The sequence below is a fragment of the Carassius auratus genome, chromosome 31 (assembly GCF_003368295.1).
Source record: "Carassius auratus strain Wakin chromosome 31, ASM336829v1, whole genome shotgun sequence".
Lineage (NCBI taxonomy): Eukaryota > Metazoa > Chordata > Actinopteri > Cypriniformes > Cyprinidae > Carassius > Carassius auratus.
Window position 1 is genome coordinate 4,281,941 of NC_039273.1, and position 17,021 is coordinate 4,298,961.

Here is a 17,021-nt window from a genome sequence, read left to right on the forward strand (position 1 = left end):
GTGTGTGTGTACTTGTTTTTCTATTCTGGTGGGGACTTAAACCTGAATACACACAGACTCATGGTGACTTGTGTCTCGGTGGGGACCTAAATTGAGGTCCCCACGGGTAAACAAGCTGATAAATTACACAGAATGAAGTTTCTTGAAAATCTAAAAATGCAGAAAGTTTCCTGTGAGGGTTAGGTTTAGGTGTAGGGTTGGTGAAGGACGATAGAAAATACGGTCTGTACAGTATAAAAACCATTACACCTATGGAGAGTCCCCACAAGGATAGCTGACCAGACGTGTGTGTGTGTGTGCGCGCGTGTGTGTGTGTGTGTGCGCGTGCGTGCGTGCATGCGTGTTTGTGCTGGTGCAAAACTTCACACAAGATTTGATTAGATTTTTTTTTTTAATGTCAGTGGGAGAAAAAGAAAGCCTCCACTGTGCAGTAAGGGCTGCCTTTGGCCATTCATTTGCGATGGTATGCTGCAAAGCATTCCATCTTTCCATTCATGCACAGGAATACATTACATTTCTGGCACTTCCATCTCGACACTCCCTTTGGACAAAGGTTGCATCGCCCCCGCTTGTTTGAGTGAAGTGGCAAATGTCCGAAATTATCATACTGTACATCTGGTTGTGGGTGGGAGGGTCTTGGGGTATTGGACTTTTTCTTTGACCACATCTGTGGTGGAGAGGATGATGAAGGTCGGCCAACTTTGGATGCTGGCTTGTTGACTTGAGCCATAGTGTGTGCAACTGCCAGTCGGAACTTTTTGAGAGTCAGCGGTGTTTCTTTCTGGAAGCTGCAGTCCCGCTTGTAGACAAGCCAGGCATTTGAGATGCAGAGGTCTAGGATGTATCCAAACAGCGGAAGGTACCATCGCCTGGATTTCGCCGGGGTCTTGTACATGTGCACCAGCATATCAGACAGATCAATGCCTCCCATATGCTGATTGTAGGCAAGGATGAGTGAAGGGCACGCAACACTGACCTTTGCTTTGGCCTCTTTGCTCCACCGTTTGACAGAGGAAAGAGGTGTGATCCCACTGGCACTGCTAAGAAGGCTCACACATTTATTATCGAACCATTTCACTGCGAGCAGCCCTTCAGCAGACATGAAGTCAAAAGCTCCACGTCCTTCCTTCATCAGCTCTTTGTCCGTCTTTAAGGTTGCTCCACCCATGCGGTTAGGTCGGACAGTGCCAATGCACCTGATGCCCAGGTTCTCTTCCAGGTTCTGGACCAAGTCGAAACTGGTGAAGAAGTTATCACAGAAGACGACTGAAAGTCTCGGCAGTGTGATGGTTTTGCAGAGTGTTGTCACAAGTTTGGCCCCTAGAAGCAGTGCCTCCTCCTGCTCAGTTAGGGCAACGTTGAAGAATGTGGATGCCCCCTGATAAAGCAGAAAGTCATGAATGATGCCAGATGAGCTGGCCCGGCAGAACAATTTAAAGCCCCACTTGTCTGGCTTGTTGGCAATATACTGGCGGAGAGAGCCAGCCCTTGTGCCTTTATACGCCACCATGACCTCATCCACACTGTGCTGGTAAGTGGATGGGATCAGAAGACACTGCTGACGAAGCATGTCAAAAAGGGGGCGGATTTTGTAGAACCGGTCTGGACTGCCATCGCACTGCTGATTGTCATTAAAATGAAGGTACCGGCGTAACAGCTTGAATCTTCTCCTTGGCATAATATCGGCTATCACACCGAACCGTGACTCAATGCACCAGTAGTCATCGATGGCTGGGAAACTGAAAACACCCATGAAGAGAAGCATTGCCAGGAATTTTTCGATCTCTTCAGGACTGGTGCTGATTGGATCTCCCAGCTCCTGGGCAGCGTAGAGATTGGTTTGCTCCGAGATATGTGTAATCATCTCATCTGTGAAGAGCATTTTAAAATACTGAAAGGGTGTCTTTACAGCATCAGGGTGGTTAAAACTTGAGTCTGGAACCTGGAATGTCTCAATGTCTTCATGCCGCCACAATCTTCTTCTGCCTTCCTTTTCATCTGGGGGTGATGGTTCAGGTGTGTCCTGTAGCTCTGCCAAAGAAACAGTTTTCAGGGAGTTCTTCCCCATTCTCCTCTTCTTTTTGGATGGTGGTTTAGAGGATGAACTTGAGGCAACCTCCTCCTCATCCACTGAATCAAACGAAGCCTCTTCTGCTGGTGTGGGCAGATAGTCTGGATCCTCTACAGGGTCATCATCGCTCAGATCCGCATCTGAGTCCTCAGGATTTTCTGGCACTAGGGCCAGAAAAGTGCGTGGTTTTGAACTGTAAAATGATTTGACGTCCATCTATCATGTCGAAAACATAAAGAAAACAATTTGTATTACAAATCATGTACTCTTACAATGCTAGTCATATAGTTATACACAAACATAGTCAATTTTAAATTAGGAAATTAATAGTAACACCAGAATTGGTATTAATTCTTCAATTTTATTCTTGATATTTACCATATACAGTACAGAAATGGTGAAAAAATTATACTGATAAAATATTTTTCATCAATTTTAAATTAGGAAATTAATAGTAACACCAGAATTGGTATTAATTCTTCAATTTTATTCTTGATATTTACCATATACAGTACAGAAATGGTGAAAAAAATTATATTGATAAAATATTTTATCAAATATGTAATTGAATAATATTAAATTAATATTTTTAACAACACTAAACCTTTTGTTCATTGTAAATAGTTAATTTAATCAACATTAGCTCATTTTAGCAACATTAGCTAGGGTCTCTACTATAAAATGACATCTCAACCGTTTGGTAGAGCATGTTTTGAAAAAATTATTTGACCCTTATAGTACTTATTTTTGTAAAATTAAGTTACATAACTCTGTTTAACAACTCATCTGAAATGATAATATGTCAACAAAATAGCCTTACCTTTAAAAGTCCCGCTGAATTTGCGTCATCAAAGGATGAGGGAATTTTCGCTGTGTGACTTCCGGTTTGAAGGAACACTGAAAAGGCATGCTGCTCACAGACACAGTGCCATCTAGTGGATTCGTTTAGCATTACACAACTACACCAAACGGTAGAGATGGCTCATTCAGGTGGAGATAAGCTTGATGCATTTTTCAGTGAAATATAGTGACTTAAAGTGTGGTCTACCAAATGGTTGAGTAGTACCTTAAAGGGTTAATGCACTTGCAGGTCTTATTGTGCACAACTTGTCTTTAAATTTCCATGAAAATGTAACAACTTGCATCGCTTCTGAAACATACAGACACTATGCATGCAGAAAAAAACTTTTTTTGTCAGTAATACAGGATGCGATTATTATTAATGGAATACATTTATGGCAATAATAGCAAATAATGGTAGATCTGATAAAGAAATATTTCCACTGAGATACATACTGATGGAAATGCTCTCAGGAATAAATTAGACCTTTTGCCTCCACATCCAGCATAAAAAGCCTCTTCTGTTTCAGTAGAGCAGACCTTCACAATCCAAAATCACAGTCAGGTTCACCTTCATTTTTATATATTATTTTTCCGCTCATAAATATGTCACATTATAAAGCTAAATGGGTTGCAAATGCTGCTGGCTTCAAAGCATTTTTCAATTAGAAGGTACATACATTTTAGAGACTTTTTCTCCTCTTTTTCTTATCAGACTACAAATGAAGGGCTTTATATTTTTGTGTGTTACTATGGTGACCAGTTATCCTGCGCATGCTGTGCTTGAAAGACCCCCGCTGGTAAAGTACGCGGCAAATAGTTGTACAATAGTTCATCTGCATAGCTACTCCTTGATTGGAGTGGCTGCAGTGCCGTGCCACTCGGCCGAGAGAAGTGAATCTAAATTGTTTTGCCCCAGAAACATCGACTAAATCAAACCTTTATTGTTGTCTGAATATGCAGTCCCAGAAAGAGAGTGAATGTCCGCTATTTGCCTCGAGAGGTATGGAAAAAGCTAGATTTAAAGTAATCTTTTCTGAACGTGAGATTCATGCATAGAAGTCTGATTAGGAGCTCATATGAATGCGTTTGCACCTCAAACAAAACAGAATGTGTGAATGTTTTCTGATGCTATTGAAAAGTCGACTTTTGCTTGCTTTTTAATGTCATATTATTTGTTACAGCAAATCTTTGCCTTTTTTTCCTTCTCTCATTCAGTGATTTGAGGTGGGGGGGGGGGCAGGTTGTGTTGTTTTAAAATTTCTACAAAGACACTCCAAACAGCAGATGGTTTTAAATAGGCCAGTGTGCATTATTTACAATACTCTAATCCAACAGAATTATAAACACCTTTAGAAGAAAAAAAATGGGCAACACAGCTTGTAGATACTTTCTCCGAATGTGTATTTGTTTGTTATAAACCATTCCTGCATCTCATTTGTGTATTTTCTCTCGCACAACACTAGTAAGTCCCTCTGCATTAACCCACACTTGGATTGTCACATCCTGACAAATGGTCCAGCCGTCAACGCATGCTATATATAGTGGTCTGCTGGGTGGTCTTTAAAATGCTGCTCTTTTAGTCTCTCTGGCAGTAAAGTGAATTGCATGAGCTCAGGTGAATGTTACTGTAGCTTGTCAGATAGAATCGCTGTGCTGGTCTCAAGTGCTCTGGTGAATAGTATCGTGTGCTGATGCAGTAGTCAGGTCAGTGCTTTCTGCTTGGGTCATCCTTAATTCTTCGACCTGATGTATACTCTAAAGATTATGAGATGTCTGGTCAGTTCAATGGTTGCTCTGGACAGGTCTAAGCTAAGTCCATTTACTAGCTTCAGCTTTAATATTAAATTAATTTTAAATGAATGCATTATTTGAATGGACTGAATATTTACACTATGTTCAAACATTTGGGATCACCAAGTCTGAATTGACAGTGAAGATTTTAACATTGTTACAAAACATCTAAATGAATGCTATTCTTTTGAACTTGCTCATCAGATATAATAAATAATAAAATAGCACTTATAATATTAAGTAGCATACTGTACGTTGATAATAGTAATAAATGTTTCTCAGCAAATCAGCATATTAGAATGATTTCTGAAGGATCATGTGACACTGAAGACTGGAGTAATGATGCTGAAAATTTTGCTTTGCATCACAGGAATAAATTATTAAATGCATAATTAAATGCATAAATCTGCTGAAAGCACTTTCTGTGCATTCCTGTTTAAAAAAAAAAAAAGTGGAAAAATGTAAAAACAAGTCAAACAGTTGGTCCCTCTCCAAATGACGTCACTGGCAGAGAGCCGGTGTATTAAAAAAATGCTTACAGCATCTTGAAGTCTAATTCATGCACAATATATGCACTTTTATATCAGTTGAGTATGAAAGTGTCTGCCAAGACCTACCTAAAATGTGGTTTGAAAACATTGTAAAACACTAAAAAGTGCTTAAGTGCATTCACCATCATAAACAACTAAACTAACCAAATTTAAAGTATGCAACAAGATTTTTAGCCTACATCTTCTGAAGAAAATATGCTTGCTTGTGTAAGTCACCACTACATTGCTAAAAAAATTTTGGGTGGTTGCCAAGGCATTTTTGTAGTTTTGCTAGTGCCATGGCTGTGCTGTTTGAGCTACAGGAAGGCACAAATGGTGCAGGAAAAATTATGCACTTAAGTTTAGCATTTTTCAAAGCCCCTAACCCTGATTATGAGTAATATTATACAATATAGCAAGTGCCTTATCATGCATCACCAATTATGATACTCTGCTTTGTTACAAAAGCGCACAGCTTTTCTTGTAAATAAAACAAGCAAAACAGTCTCTGTTCTTACAGAGACACAATGTTAAGCATATTTATGACTATGCCATGTCACTTTAAAATAAAAGGCGGAGATGTAACATGGCTTCTTGTTGCTTTGGGCAATTTTGCTGTAGGCGAATTTGTTTCGAATCTGCAGAGTGAACATGAGGCTAATGGAATTGGTTGTATTTGTCTTATTATGTACAGTTTGAAGCACTTCTCTTGTTATAAAATGCGCATGCATACAGATCGAGAGGGGGAGGGAGTTTTCTCAACATTAAATCAGAATTAACTCTTATAAACCAAGGACCTGCCTTGGTAACTTGAATAAAAAGTGCCAGAGGGTCCAAAATCTTCCCTGGCGTCTTAGTGATGGTGTGCCCTCTGGCCTAGCTAGTCTACAAAGGCCACAGAAGTGCTGCTGCTTTGTTGATTTAGTAGTGTTCAGCTGAGGATGAGGAAAGTCAGTCTTCCCAAAGGAACAGCCTGCGGAGTCCTAAAGCCCAATAATTTTATGATATATCCGGTTGGAAGAGCAACAGCAAGACTTTATCAGCAATACCAGATGTAGCCTGGAGCCATTTAGAGCTGTCTCGGGGAAAAGGTCTTCTCTGTCTCTGGGCAAACTTGGATGAGTTTATGTAAAATAGGAGTCTTTTTATTAATATTTTTGTATGTGCTTTGGTTTGATACAGTATACGTTTTGCAATTATCCATGGGGGGTGAAAAGAGTCTGCTTTTACCTTTTTCAATTTTGAAAGTCTTTTTTTCTGCATTTGACCACTTTTACCTTCTTTCAGAGTTTCCTGACTGTTTGTATAGTCTCTTGTGACATGTTTGGAGCGTGTTTGTATTGATCAGATCATGGAGCTCTTTTCATCTTTTCATTGTCAGAGCAAAAAATAGAGAAAGTCATTGGAAATATTTTCCCTAAATTGTACATAAGTTACCCAATATTAACTTGTTGTTTGTTAAACTGTTGTATAAAAGTGTCATTACTCTCGCAAAATCAGCCTGAATATCAACACTCGCTATCAGTGTGAAATATTGTGCAATTACAAATATATAAAATACATTGTGTTAAAAAATTAAAGCTTGTCATATTAAAATAATGAATTGTAAGATAATAACATACACAGCTAAAGACATCAACAATCGCTATCTGTGTGATTAGAGGACACACAAACATATATATATATATACTGTTTATAGATATATATACAGAAAAAATAGCTGGTGCCAGTCATTTGAAGCATATTTCCCAGTGCTGCCAACCAGCACATGCAACCGCCGCACAGATCCAATAACTCAAACTAGAAGAAAAATAATCAATACTGTCATCTGTTCTTCTGCAGCAGGTCCCTCGTCATCAGCTCACGGTGAAGAATGACACCCAGTGACCTTCATGCATCCGTGGGCACCCCGTGTTTATTTTCCTCTGCTAATTATTCTGTGGATTCAGAGGCCACTGGTAATAAGCAAGACATCAGACGCTGACGGGAAATTAGCGAAGTGAGATAGAGAAAAGGAAAGGGAGGGATGAGAAGGGACCTCATCATTACAAGCACACTCGTTTCTTCTGCGTTCTCTTTTATCTCTGGCAACACCTGCCCTCTGAGTCGAGAAAAAAGAAAATAGAGAATTCGGAGCGAATGCGTGCCTGTTTTTTCTTCTTTTTTTTTTTCTTTTTTGGAGGAGGAGGAGGGAGTAGAGATATAAATTTGATACAGACAGCCACCAACCGTGCGTGCTGTCTGACTTAAAGTGATAGTTCATCTAAAAATGAAAATTCTGTCATCATTTGCTCACCCGTGTGCTGTTGCAAATCGATTTGACTTTCTCTCTTCTGTGAAACACAAAATAAGAAATTTTGAATAATGTTTTGAACATTGTGTGTAGTATAATGAGGCTGATTACACTGATAAAATATTATAAAAGCATTCATAATGACTTATGCACTCTATTCCAAGGCTTTTTGAGCCATATGATAGCTGTGTGAGGAAGAAATGCAAAAGTCAATGAGTTATAGGCTACTTTATATTTCTTTATAAAGGAGTGCTTGAATCCTTTGTGAAGCTGAATTTTGAAACACTCTGTTCACTCATTTTCTGATTCTGATACTGACCCTGAACATTTTAACAGTAGTGTGTATTTATTATTTCCAGAACAATCTATTCTTCACAATCAGCCTGATTGCAAATTGCATTTGCAGTGTTTAATTTTGATCTGTGGTCTGAGTTGTAAGCTTTCCCTCTGAGACCCGCTGACTGATACTGGCAGTGACATACTGAGCATAACAAGATTCAGAGGGGTTGCCAGTATGGAGGTGTAGCACAGGGAGCTGAGAGCTATGCTAGAGGGACATTCACCAATCAAGCGGTGGGTTGCTCTTTCATCCCCAGAGTGATAGGTGACAGCGATGCTGCACAGCACTGCAGCGCCAGCAAGTGCGCCCTTGGGTGTCACAAAGGAAGAGGAAGAAGCCGAGCCAAGATGTGCAATATGTGCCAGTTTTCTTCTGAAACTCATTTGTACAGTCTGTAGTTTGTGTTTGTTATGATGCTTTCATTTTACAATCTATGTTTATGATGCTTTTGTACAACGCAGCCCAGTGCCTTCCTAAAAATCTTGTTTGCGCTCCACAGAAGAAAGTACAGATTTGTGGTATATTCCTTTATCAAATGCCATAGAAATCTGTTCCTGCTTACACCACAGTTGTACACACTGCACTCGGTACAAAGCGACAGTTTGAGGAGCTGATTGGCTGATGAATTGATGCTTTCCTCAATGCTCAGACTCTGATTTAGTTGCCTTGGGCAACCGTGGATGAAACCTAATTCCCAGGCTGCTGTTTCCAAACACAATGTGATGTTGTTTGATTCCAACAGAGGGCTAGCAAGATCTCAGGGAAAGGTAGCAGACAGTTTCGTGCTTGTACCGGTAACATCTGTGGATTGTATGTGAGGTGGGGGGAGCAGGTTCTCTCATTCCTAATGAGCTATTAAGTGACCTCCAAACACATTTGCCTGTCTGTAAAATACCATTACTGACAGGGATGATTTTGGCACAAGCTCAAATAGAACATAAATTATCTCCATCAACCATGTGCAGTTATAAATACTCTGTGTGTGTGTGTGTGTGTGTGTGTATGAGAAAGAAAGAGTTCAAGCACATGACTTTGTAAAGTCAAACAGAATTCAATTTGTACAGCATTATGAGTTGATCAAGGGTAGTGTGTACAGTATAATTGCTCTTTGTGTTTTAACTGTGCCAAGGTTTCAGTTTACTTTCACATCAAGTCTTACAGTCGATAGATTAACCCACAGTCAATGAACCGCAAATAACTACACTGTAATTTTACATCTCAAGTGTTGAATGTGTTCTGAGTGAATGAAGTACTTGTGTGAGCACATTATCAGTATGCGGAAAGTGCTTAGAGTTCAGTATAAAATGCAAACTTCCTGCACACTTTAACCTGGACTGTTACTATAAAATGCATAACAGGTTTCAGGTCAGCAGTAGAAGCCGCTGAACATTCAGCCCCCCGGACATTTTAATAACCTGGTATTAGTGTGTTGTGCAATGCAAGCAGCTGCTTCTGGGAAACTTGTGTAGTGTGACAGCGCTGCCAAATCTCTGGAGAGTCAAACGTTTGCGTGCCAGAGTCACATGCTCGCCCCACAGCACGGCCTGCGAGAGAGAGAGAGATGTGTGTGTGTGTGTGTGTGTGAGAGAGAGAGAACGTTTGGTGTCTCTGTCCCTGATGGAGCATGCCACTGTTTGGCCTGGAGTCTGTCCAATCCAATCTCTGCTCTGTTAATTTCATCCATTACACTGTTAAAAAACTGTCCCTTCTGCTCACCATATTACTGCTAATTAAATATGCCAGATTTTAATGTTTGTAGAGATGCCTTAGCCAATGATGTATTTGCCAAAATCCATGAATCAATTAATCAATCAAATCCATGGGCATTAAAAATGCTAATAATTAATGATCAGCAATAATTTACAATACAATTAATAATTTAAATAAATATAAAAACATATGTAAAATAAAATAAGAATGCTTTTAAGTTACCTGAACCTCTGAAGTCTTTGTAAAATGTGTGTGTATATGTGTGTGTGTGTGTGTGTGTGTGCATGTGTTTTAACATACATTTATAATTGTAATATTCACAATGATACTGTTCTTATGTTTTCTAAAGTTGGTAAAAAAGTGGGATTTATTGTTTAGAAGTGCAAACACTATATTATATTTGAAAATATTGTAATTTGAATAAAAATTGAATATCTACACTTACATTCAGAAGTTCGGGGTCAATAAAATATTTATTTTAAGAAATTCCTACTTTTATTCCGCAAGGCTACATTAATCAAAAGTGACAGTATACATTTATAATGTATTATGCTACAATAAAAATATATTTCTGTAGTATTTTACATTTTAAAATAATAGAGATATTACAAATATTAAAATAGAAAACAGTTATTTTAAAAATGCAGCGTAATAATTAGTGCTGACAGTCAAATAAAATTTAAATAATCTGTTTGTTTTTTCTGAAATTGATCCCACATGACATTCAAGTTTTTAAATATACTTTGATATTGCAATAATGTCAAATGAATGTAGAAAGAACATAAAGCAGTATATTTTTCATATTTGTTTAATGGCATCTTTTTTATGATTGAAGGCGAGTATCACTGATACCGATGTCTCTAGGAAATTTTCTTTTTTATATATTTAACAATAGAAAATTTAATGATTGATTTATACTACAAACACTTTTTCCATTTTTATGAATAAGCCAGAAATGTGCTTATATTTTATAGCTTCTGTACTGTAATAAATGATATGTCAATAGCACTGCATCATTCATATATTTTATTTATTTATTACCGGAAGATGACTTGAAAAAAATCACATAAAGCACATATTGTCACAATCGTGTATTTATTGTATTCACATTTCATCAGTCAAAATGTTTCTGCTTTTTATTCAGTTTAGCTACAGAAATGTCTGGATGTCTTTGTCCATATTAGGGATTTCTTGACACTGCATAAGGGGACACACATCTGCCACTCATTCTACACCCATGGCTACAAGCATAATGGCTGGCAGGACAGGGAAATTAGTTTTTACATGTTTTATATGGCCTAATAACATCTCATCTGACTGCAGTACACTGTTGTTCTTCTGAAGCTCCCTCATCATATTTACCTTTTCCACGCTCGTTTGACTAGCACTGAGTTGAAGTTAGAGTGAGTGTCTGAAAGTCTCAGTTTCATGTTATCACGAAGACATTCTGAGACAGAAGCATCTGTTGTGGACAACCTAACTCAGCCATTGTGTTAATTGCGTTACATTTTTTTGATGCATTAAACTAATATATATATAATGCATGCATTAATGCGTTAATTTTGACAGCACTAGTAAAAATATATCATTTAGGGTTTTTCCTGTATTTTTTTATTAAAGTGCCAACTATTACTTTTCATGCAGTGTGTCATGTAGCTGTATGTGACCTTAAACTATCTGCAAAATTGTGAAGCCGACAATGCATGATAGATAAAGTTATTGTCTGTCAAAAAAAAACAAAAAAGAGTCGGCGCTCAATTGCCTAAACGAGTCGTCAGGAATTTGAATCTTATTGTGTTATGGCTCTACATCAAAAAGTAAAGCATCTGCATAATGTCCGCCCATGTTTTATGTCACCAACTTACCTGCCCAAAAACACAGTAAAATTTCTGTGTGGTTAACATCATGTCGAGAAGATAATGTATCCTGCTCTGTGAGAGTACATTTGTTTTATCACATCTCGTAATTACCACAAACTTGTCAATACTTGACACTTAACCACTGAGAAATGTCCTGCTCCAGTCGTGCTTGTGAATCAGCCAGTTTAACCATTTCATCATCAGACTCCAGCTCGAGTTGGTAAGCTACAATCCATACCATCTTTTCCATGTATTGACAAGTCTCCAGAGCTATTATGGCAATTGCCGTTTCATTTCCAAAATGCGCTGTATGCGGTAGACCAATCCAGAGTAGAGAGCAGAGAGAGCTGACCAGTCACTGCAGTGAGGGCTCACAGAAAGGAGGGGTTTAGAGAGACTGATTCTTTAAACTGCTTCGCATGAGTCATTTATGAATAATTTAGAAATGAGGTAAAATTCTGAGAAAACTAAAATGCTTTTTGATCTATTTTAGGAGACTCATAAAACAATATTAGCAACCTTAAAAATGGCATAATAGGGGCACTTTAACTTTAACACCCAAACTTTTGAAAGGTGTATGTTTATATGTTATGATAACATTATGTGTTCATTTAAATGTGTATTTCTAAAGAAAAAAAGTTCAAATTGGAAAAATGACAAAGCATCAGTATCACCCTGTAGTTTTATCTGACAAAAATGTGGTCCAAAAGTGGTGCATCCTTATTTTTCTTTTTTGGTTTCGCTCCAATTAAACTCGTGCAAAATAATATGCTTGAATGGGTTAATGGTGTGAATGACATAATGAGAAAAAATGGGAGCGCTGAAACCCACAGCTCATTAAGTTAGCGTGAGTCTTTCACCCGCATGAATGCTTTCCGTCAGGATCATGTCCAACATGGAATCCGCTCCAGTATTTTCCCAGTCTAATCGATCATTTAATTACAATCCACGATCTCTAAACCTTCTGACGCTTTCAACCAAACTCTTTAGAAACTCTTTAACAGGTGTTAATGGGCCCCACGGAGGCAGGATTGGTTATGAATTGGCTAGTTATTTGTGCGAGCGGGATGATAGCATGCAGCAAAACGCACAGATCAAAAACCTTTATCGCCCAAGTCATTATAACAATGAAGACAGAAAGACAGCACATGCTTCAAAGACTTTAAGTACAATCCCCAGCAATGTGAGGTGTACAGAGGCGCTGGTAATTAGAGGAGAAACTAAATGACCTTCCTGTTCACTTGCTCTGAAAATACAGTGTAATTAGCAGACATTGTCAGAGGGGAGCCGGAGTCTGAACGGCCCTCACAGTACACCTTATTTCTGTCATACCTGAGACACAGTCAGTTGACCCTGAAAGACTCGCAGTTTGGTCTTCACTTTCTCCTGATTTCACATTCGGCGGCACTCAAACGCTGCTAATAAGGAACAGCGGTCTGCCACTTCTGCAGCGGTCAGAAGCACCATGTCTTTTAACTTCAGACTTCTTTTCTTTCCTCATAAAAAGGTCAAAATACTCTTATCTTCTTATGTACCTTCACTATAAGACTTATGAGAAGCAAAGCAGATTCTTCTCAGAGGAACTCTATCGATTGGAGCTTGATCTTTTGAAATGCAGTCCATTTTACCTCTGTGTAATCTATCCTTTGATTTGACTTGGAATAGTGGGTGTCATACTAAACATTTATGTGGGTCGAATCGCTCAGAAATGAGAAATGTTTGAGTTCATAATGAGATCTCTGAGACTTTTGGTTGTAGAATATTGGTGACCAAACTGTGGAAGTCCGTGTTAGGTTTCCAACATTCTTCAAAATATTTGTACTCAATAGGAACTCATACAGGTTTGGAACAAGTGGAACAGAAATTTCATTTTTGGGTGAACTCTTCCATTGAGCAAAAGTATGTCTCACTTTCCTCTCAGTTGAATCCCTTTACAGTCTAGAGGAAACCACTGAGATACACTGGAGATCTCATGTGTGATTGTTCGTTCATTAACACTTTGATCACTGTTCTAATTACAGTTCTGTCTGATTTTACTGCGTAGGGTGTAGCTGTCTTGCCTGTGAGAAATGGAGTACATCAGACTTGCTGTGCTGGTGTCAGGAGAGCTTTGATCACTTATTCATTAATGAAGCGATATATAGGTCAGGGTGTGTCCATGTTCAGCATGATTCATAGAGTAATGTTTGCTCAAGGGCAAAATCAGCACCTTAAAGGCCCCCAAAATACTGTAGCTCTATCTTTCATATCTCTCTGTGGATTGTCTGGCTGGGGAAGTAATTAAATTGCCTGACAGAGGATTTTTAAAAATACATTTTTATATGATTTATTATCATTATTATAGAATTTTTAACATATAACTTTTAATAATATGTTGTAAATAATATTTCCTATTCAACATTTTTAATAATAATAATAATATATTTTTTATTCATATTAATTTATATAATTTACCACAATATAAATAATTTATTTTACATTTTAAATAATTATCTATATTACTTTGAAATACACATTTTGATGATGAATAACTATTATAAAAAAATCATTATAAAAAAAATTAAATATAATAAATTATATTTCTGTAACATTTATTTCATTACAATTTTGTTGTATTTATACTGTAATAATGATGCATTTATTTATATAATTATTAATTGATAAAACTATTTATGTATTTAATAGTAATTTATACCTACTATTATTTGAAATAATACTTTTAAGATCATGTTAATAATAATTGTAATAATAAATACTAATAATACACATTTTGAGGATGAATAATTATTAATAATCATCATAATGTGAATTATTATTGTATTAATTTGTTGAAAATGAAAAGTTTACCATTTTATTGTATACTTCTGTTATTGTCATTTATAAAATCAAGTGATTTTACACAATTCGTGGAAGTTTAATCACAAACGCAATTGTAACACCGCTCATGGCTTGTTTTTTAAGTCCACTTTTTTAAGAAATCTATACAATTGCTTCATTTTTGTCTGTTTCAGTCAGCAATATGTTCTGTTCATTTCGCAGTATCCAAAATGTACCTAATTACACAGCTCTTGGTCTGAACTTCTGTCATCTGTTTCTTCCCCAGATTGCTGTTTACTTTTGAACCAAGATGTCGCTGAAAGTCCAGACGAGCAACATTACCAACAAAAATGACCCCAAGTCTATCAACTCACGTGTGTTTATCGGCAACCTGAACACAGCGGTGGTGAAAAAGAGCGACGTAGAGACGATCTTCTCCAAATACGGCCGTGTGTTGGGCTGCTCGGTTCATAAAGGCTATGCCTTCGTTCAGTACGCTAATGAGAGACACGCTCGTGGAGCCGTCATTGGAGAAAATGGACGTGTGCTTGCCGGACAGACCCTCGGTAAGTTGGACAATAATATGAATCTGTTTGTGAACTGTATTGGTGTGTTATATATTCCATCCGACAATCATCTCTGCAAGGTTATAAAAAAGTGCACAACACTTGCTGTAGGAGCAAACTGACTTTTTTAGCACCCTGGAGAGTGTTTGGTTAGCGTGTGCTATGACTGCTGCCAAGAGCAAGCCCCATGACACTGAAGCAGTTAAGATTAATATTTATTGATGGCAGATTCCTGTGGCCATCACTGTGATGGGGTCAAAGTGCGGTCAATATAGTGCAGTGCAAGTAGATCAACATTATAAAGTGTCCAATGTGACATCAGCGCCATTCTCTGCTCTTCAGGATTCTTGACCTCAGTAAGTTTTAAGCTTGTACGGAGCTTTTTCATTTAGTTGTTGAATACTTGTACTGAAACATTTATTTATTTATTTGTTTTGTAATAAAATTAGGGCATTTACTAGAGGGATTTTTGTTAGCATGCACTGTGCTTGTGTTTGCAATTAAATTAATATAATACTAATTACTGGATACTGGATGCTGTCAACATTTCTTTCTTTTTTTTAATAGTATGTGAAAGAGTACGTATGCAATGATACACATTTCAAACAGTGGTATGATACATTGCAGAAACATCAAAAACAGTTACCTACAATTTTCAATTACCTATAATCTGTCATTATAAAACAAAAATTAAATATAATAAATTATATTTCTATAACATTTATTTCTTTACCATTTTTTTGTATTTATACTGTAATAATGATGCATTTATTTAAATAATTATTAATTGATAAAATGATTTATATATTTAATAGTAATTTATACCTACTATTATTTACTGTATACAGCTTATTGTTTTTAATCTGTCAATTACTTAGAATTCTTTACTCAGATTTGTTATTTAATATAATAATAATAATAATAATAATAATACTATAATAACTGTTGTTGTTGCTGCTATTTATGTACTTAATATAATTATGTAATATATTATATTATATTATTATTGAACAGCAGTCTGATCAAGTAGTACACGTTTCATGAATATATTTTGCACATTTCCTACCGTAAATATATCAAAACGTAATTTTTGATTAGTAATATGCATTGCAAATAATTAATTTGGACAAATTCAAAGGCGATTTTTTTTTTTTTTTTTTTTGCACCCTCAGATTCCAGATTTGCAAATATTGTCCTATCCTAACAAACCAAACAGCTTATTTATTAAACTTTCGTATGATGTATAAATTGTTTTTGTGGTCCAGGGTAACATATGAATGCCATTTTACTGGAAATAGGAAGAGTGATATTGAAGGTTGTTATTCTAAACATAGCTTTACCGATAAACAATTGCTTCCATGCCCCTAGAGTACACACTAGCTAAGTTCTGTGAAGTCTATATATATATGTGTGTGTGCCACTTATGCTGCCCTTCAAATTAATTACACACAGTCAGTGTAGGGTCGTATTATCACCGCGCTATTTCAGTTATCAAGTAGTTTTAAGCCTCGTCATAGCAGCCAGTAATGGTGCGTCCTCTGTAAGGTGACCTCTAGACACTGATTGGTTTCTCAGCTGGGATGGTATCCGGGCAACCGACCGCTGATGCCCCACCCCCCTCAGATAAATGAGGAACAGGACAGGTGTGTCAGCGGCAGGTGCTCGTGTCACGCTGAGGACGTCAGACAGTTGTTCATTTGCTCGCTTCTACCCTTTATGTCTTTGCCTCGATTTAGTTCGATCTCTGTCTCATTCGCTTCCAATCTTTGTTTCTCCATCTCTCGTTTGCCCTCCAGCCCTCTGCAGCTGCTTGATGACATACATGTTTTTTTCGGCGGTCACATTAGCTGCTGTTTCATGCTCCACGGAGCCTTTGTCTTCCACTTGACAGCCTCGGTGACCTGTCACTCTCACGGCCCCACTCGTTCCCTACTGGCCAATCAGTCCCGGAGCTGAAGGAAATCATCACGGCTGACATCTCTCCCTCAAACCCTGGCGTCTCTCACTGCCTCAAACCTCACCTCTGAGTGTTGGAAATATGAAATCGGGTGACAGAGCCATGTCTTCCAGCGCCTCGCGCCTATCCATTATTCTCTGCTTCTGTCATTGTTGTTATAAAGTGGAAGCCAGCAGACTCTGGAGGCTGAAATGTGGGGAAGAGCACAGATGGCGGTTGAGTGGGTGTCGAGGGCCCTCTGGTG

The 17,021-nt window shown here is 37.6% G+C and overlaps 2 protein-coding genes across 4 annotated transcripts in view; one reads left to right on the forward strand and one right to left on the reverse strand.

Moving 5' to 3' along the window:
• The window catches only part of LOC113050257 (RNA-binding protein Raly-like), a 72,392-nt gene that overhangs the window by 42,646 nt on the left and 12,725 nt on the right, over positions 1–17,021 (forward strand). For all 3 annotated transcript variants that reach the window (XM_026213052.1, XM_026213055.1, XM_026213053.1), the window contains one exon: positions 14,541–14,820. In XM_026213052.1, the coding sequence (XP_026068837.1) occupies positions 14,565–14,820 (256 nt within the window). In that variant the 5' untranslated portion in view covers positions 14,541–14,564. The remainder of the gene's footprint in view (positions 1–14,540; positions 14,821–17,021) is intronic.
• LOC113051166 (piggyBac transposable element-derived protein 3-like) lies at positions 367–2,287 on the reverse strand. The gene has a single exon (XM_026214757.1). It carries the CDS (start codon positions 2,285–2,287, stop codon positions 452–454), a length of 1,836 nt encoding a protein of 611 aa, XP_026070542.1. The 3' UTR covers positions 367–451.

Coding starts and splice junctions, on each gene's coding strand:
- LOC113051166 (XM_026214757.1), bottom strand. CDS start 2,287: ATGGACGTCAAATCATTTTACAGTTCAAAACCACGCACTTTTCTGGCC.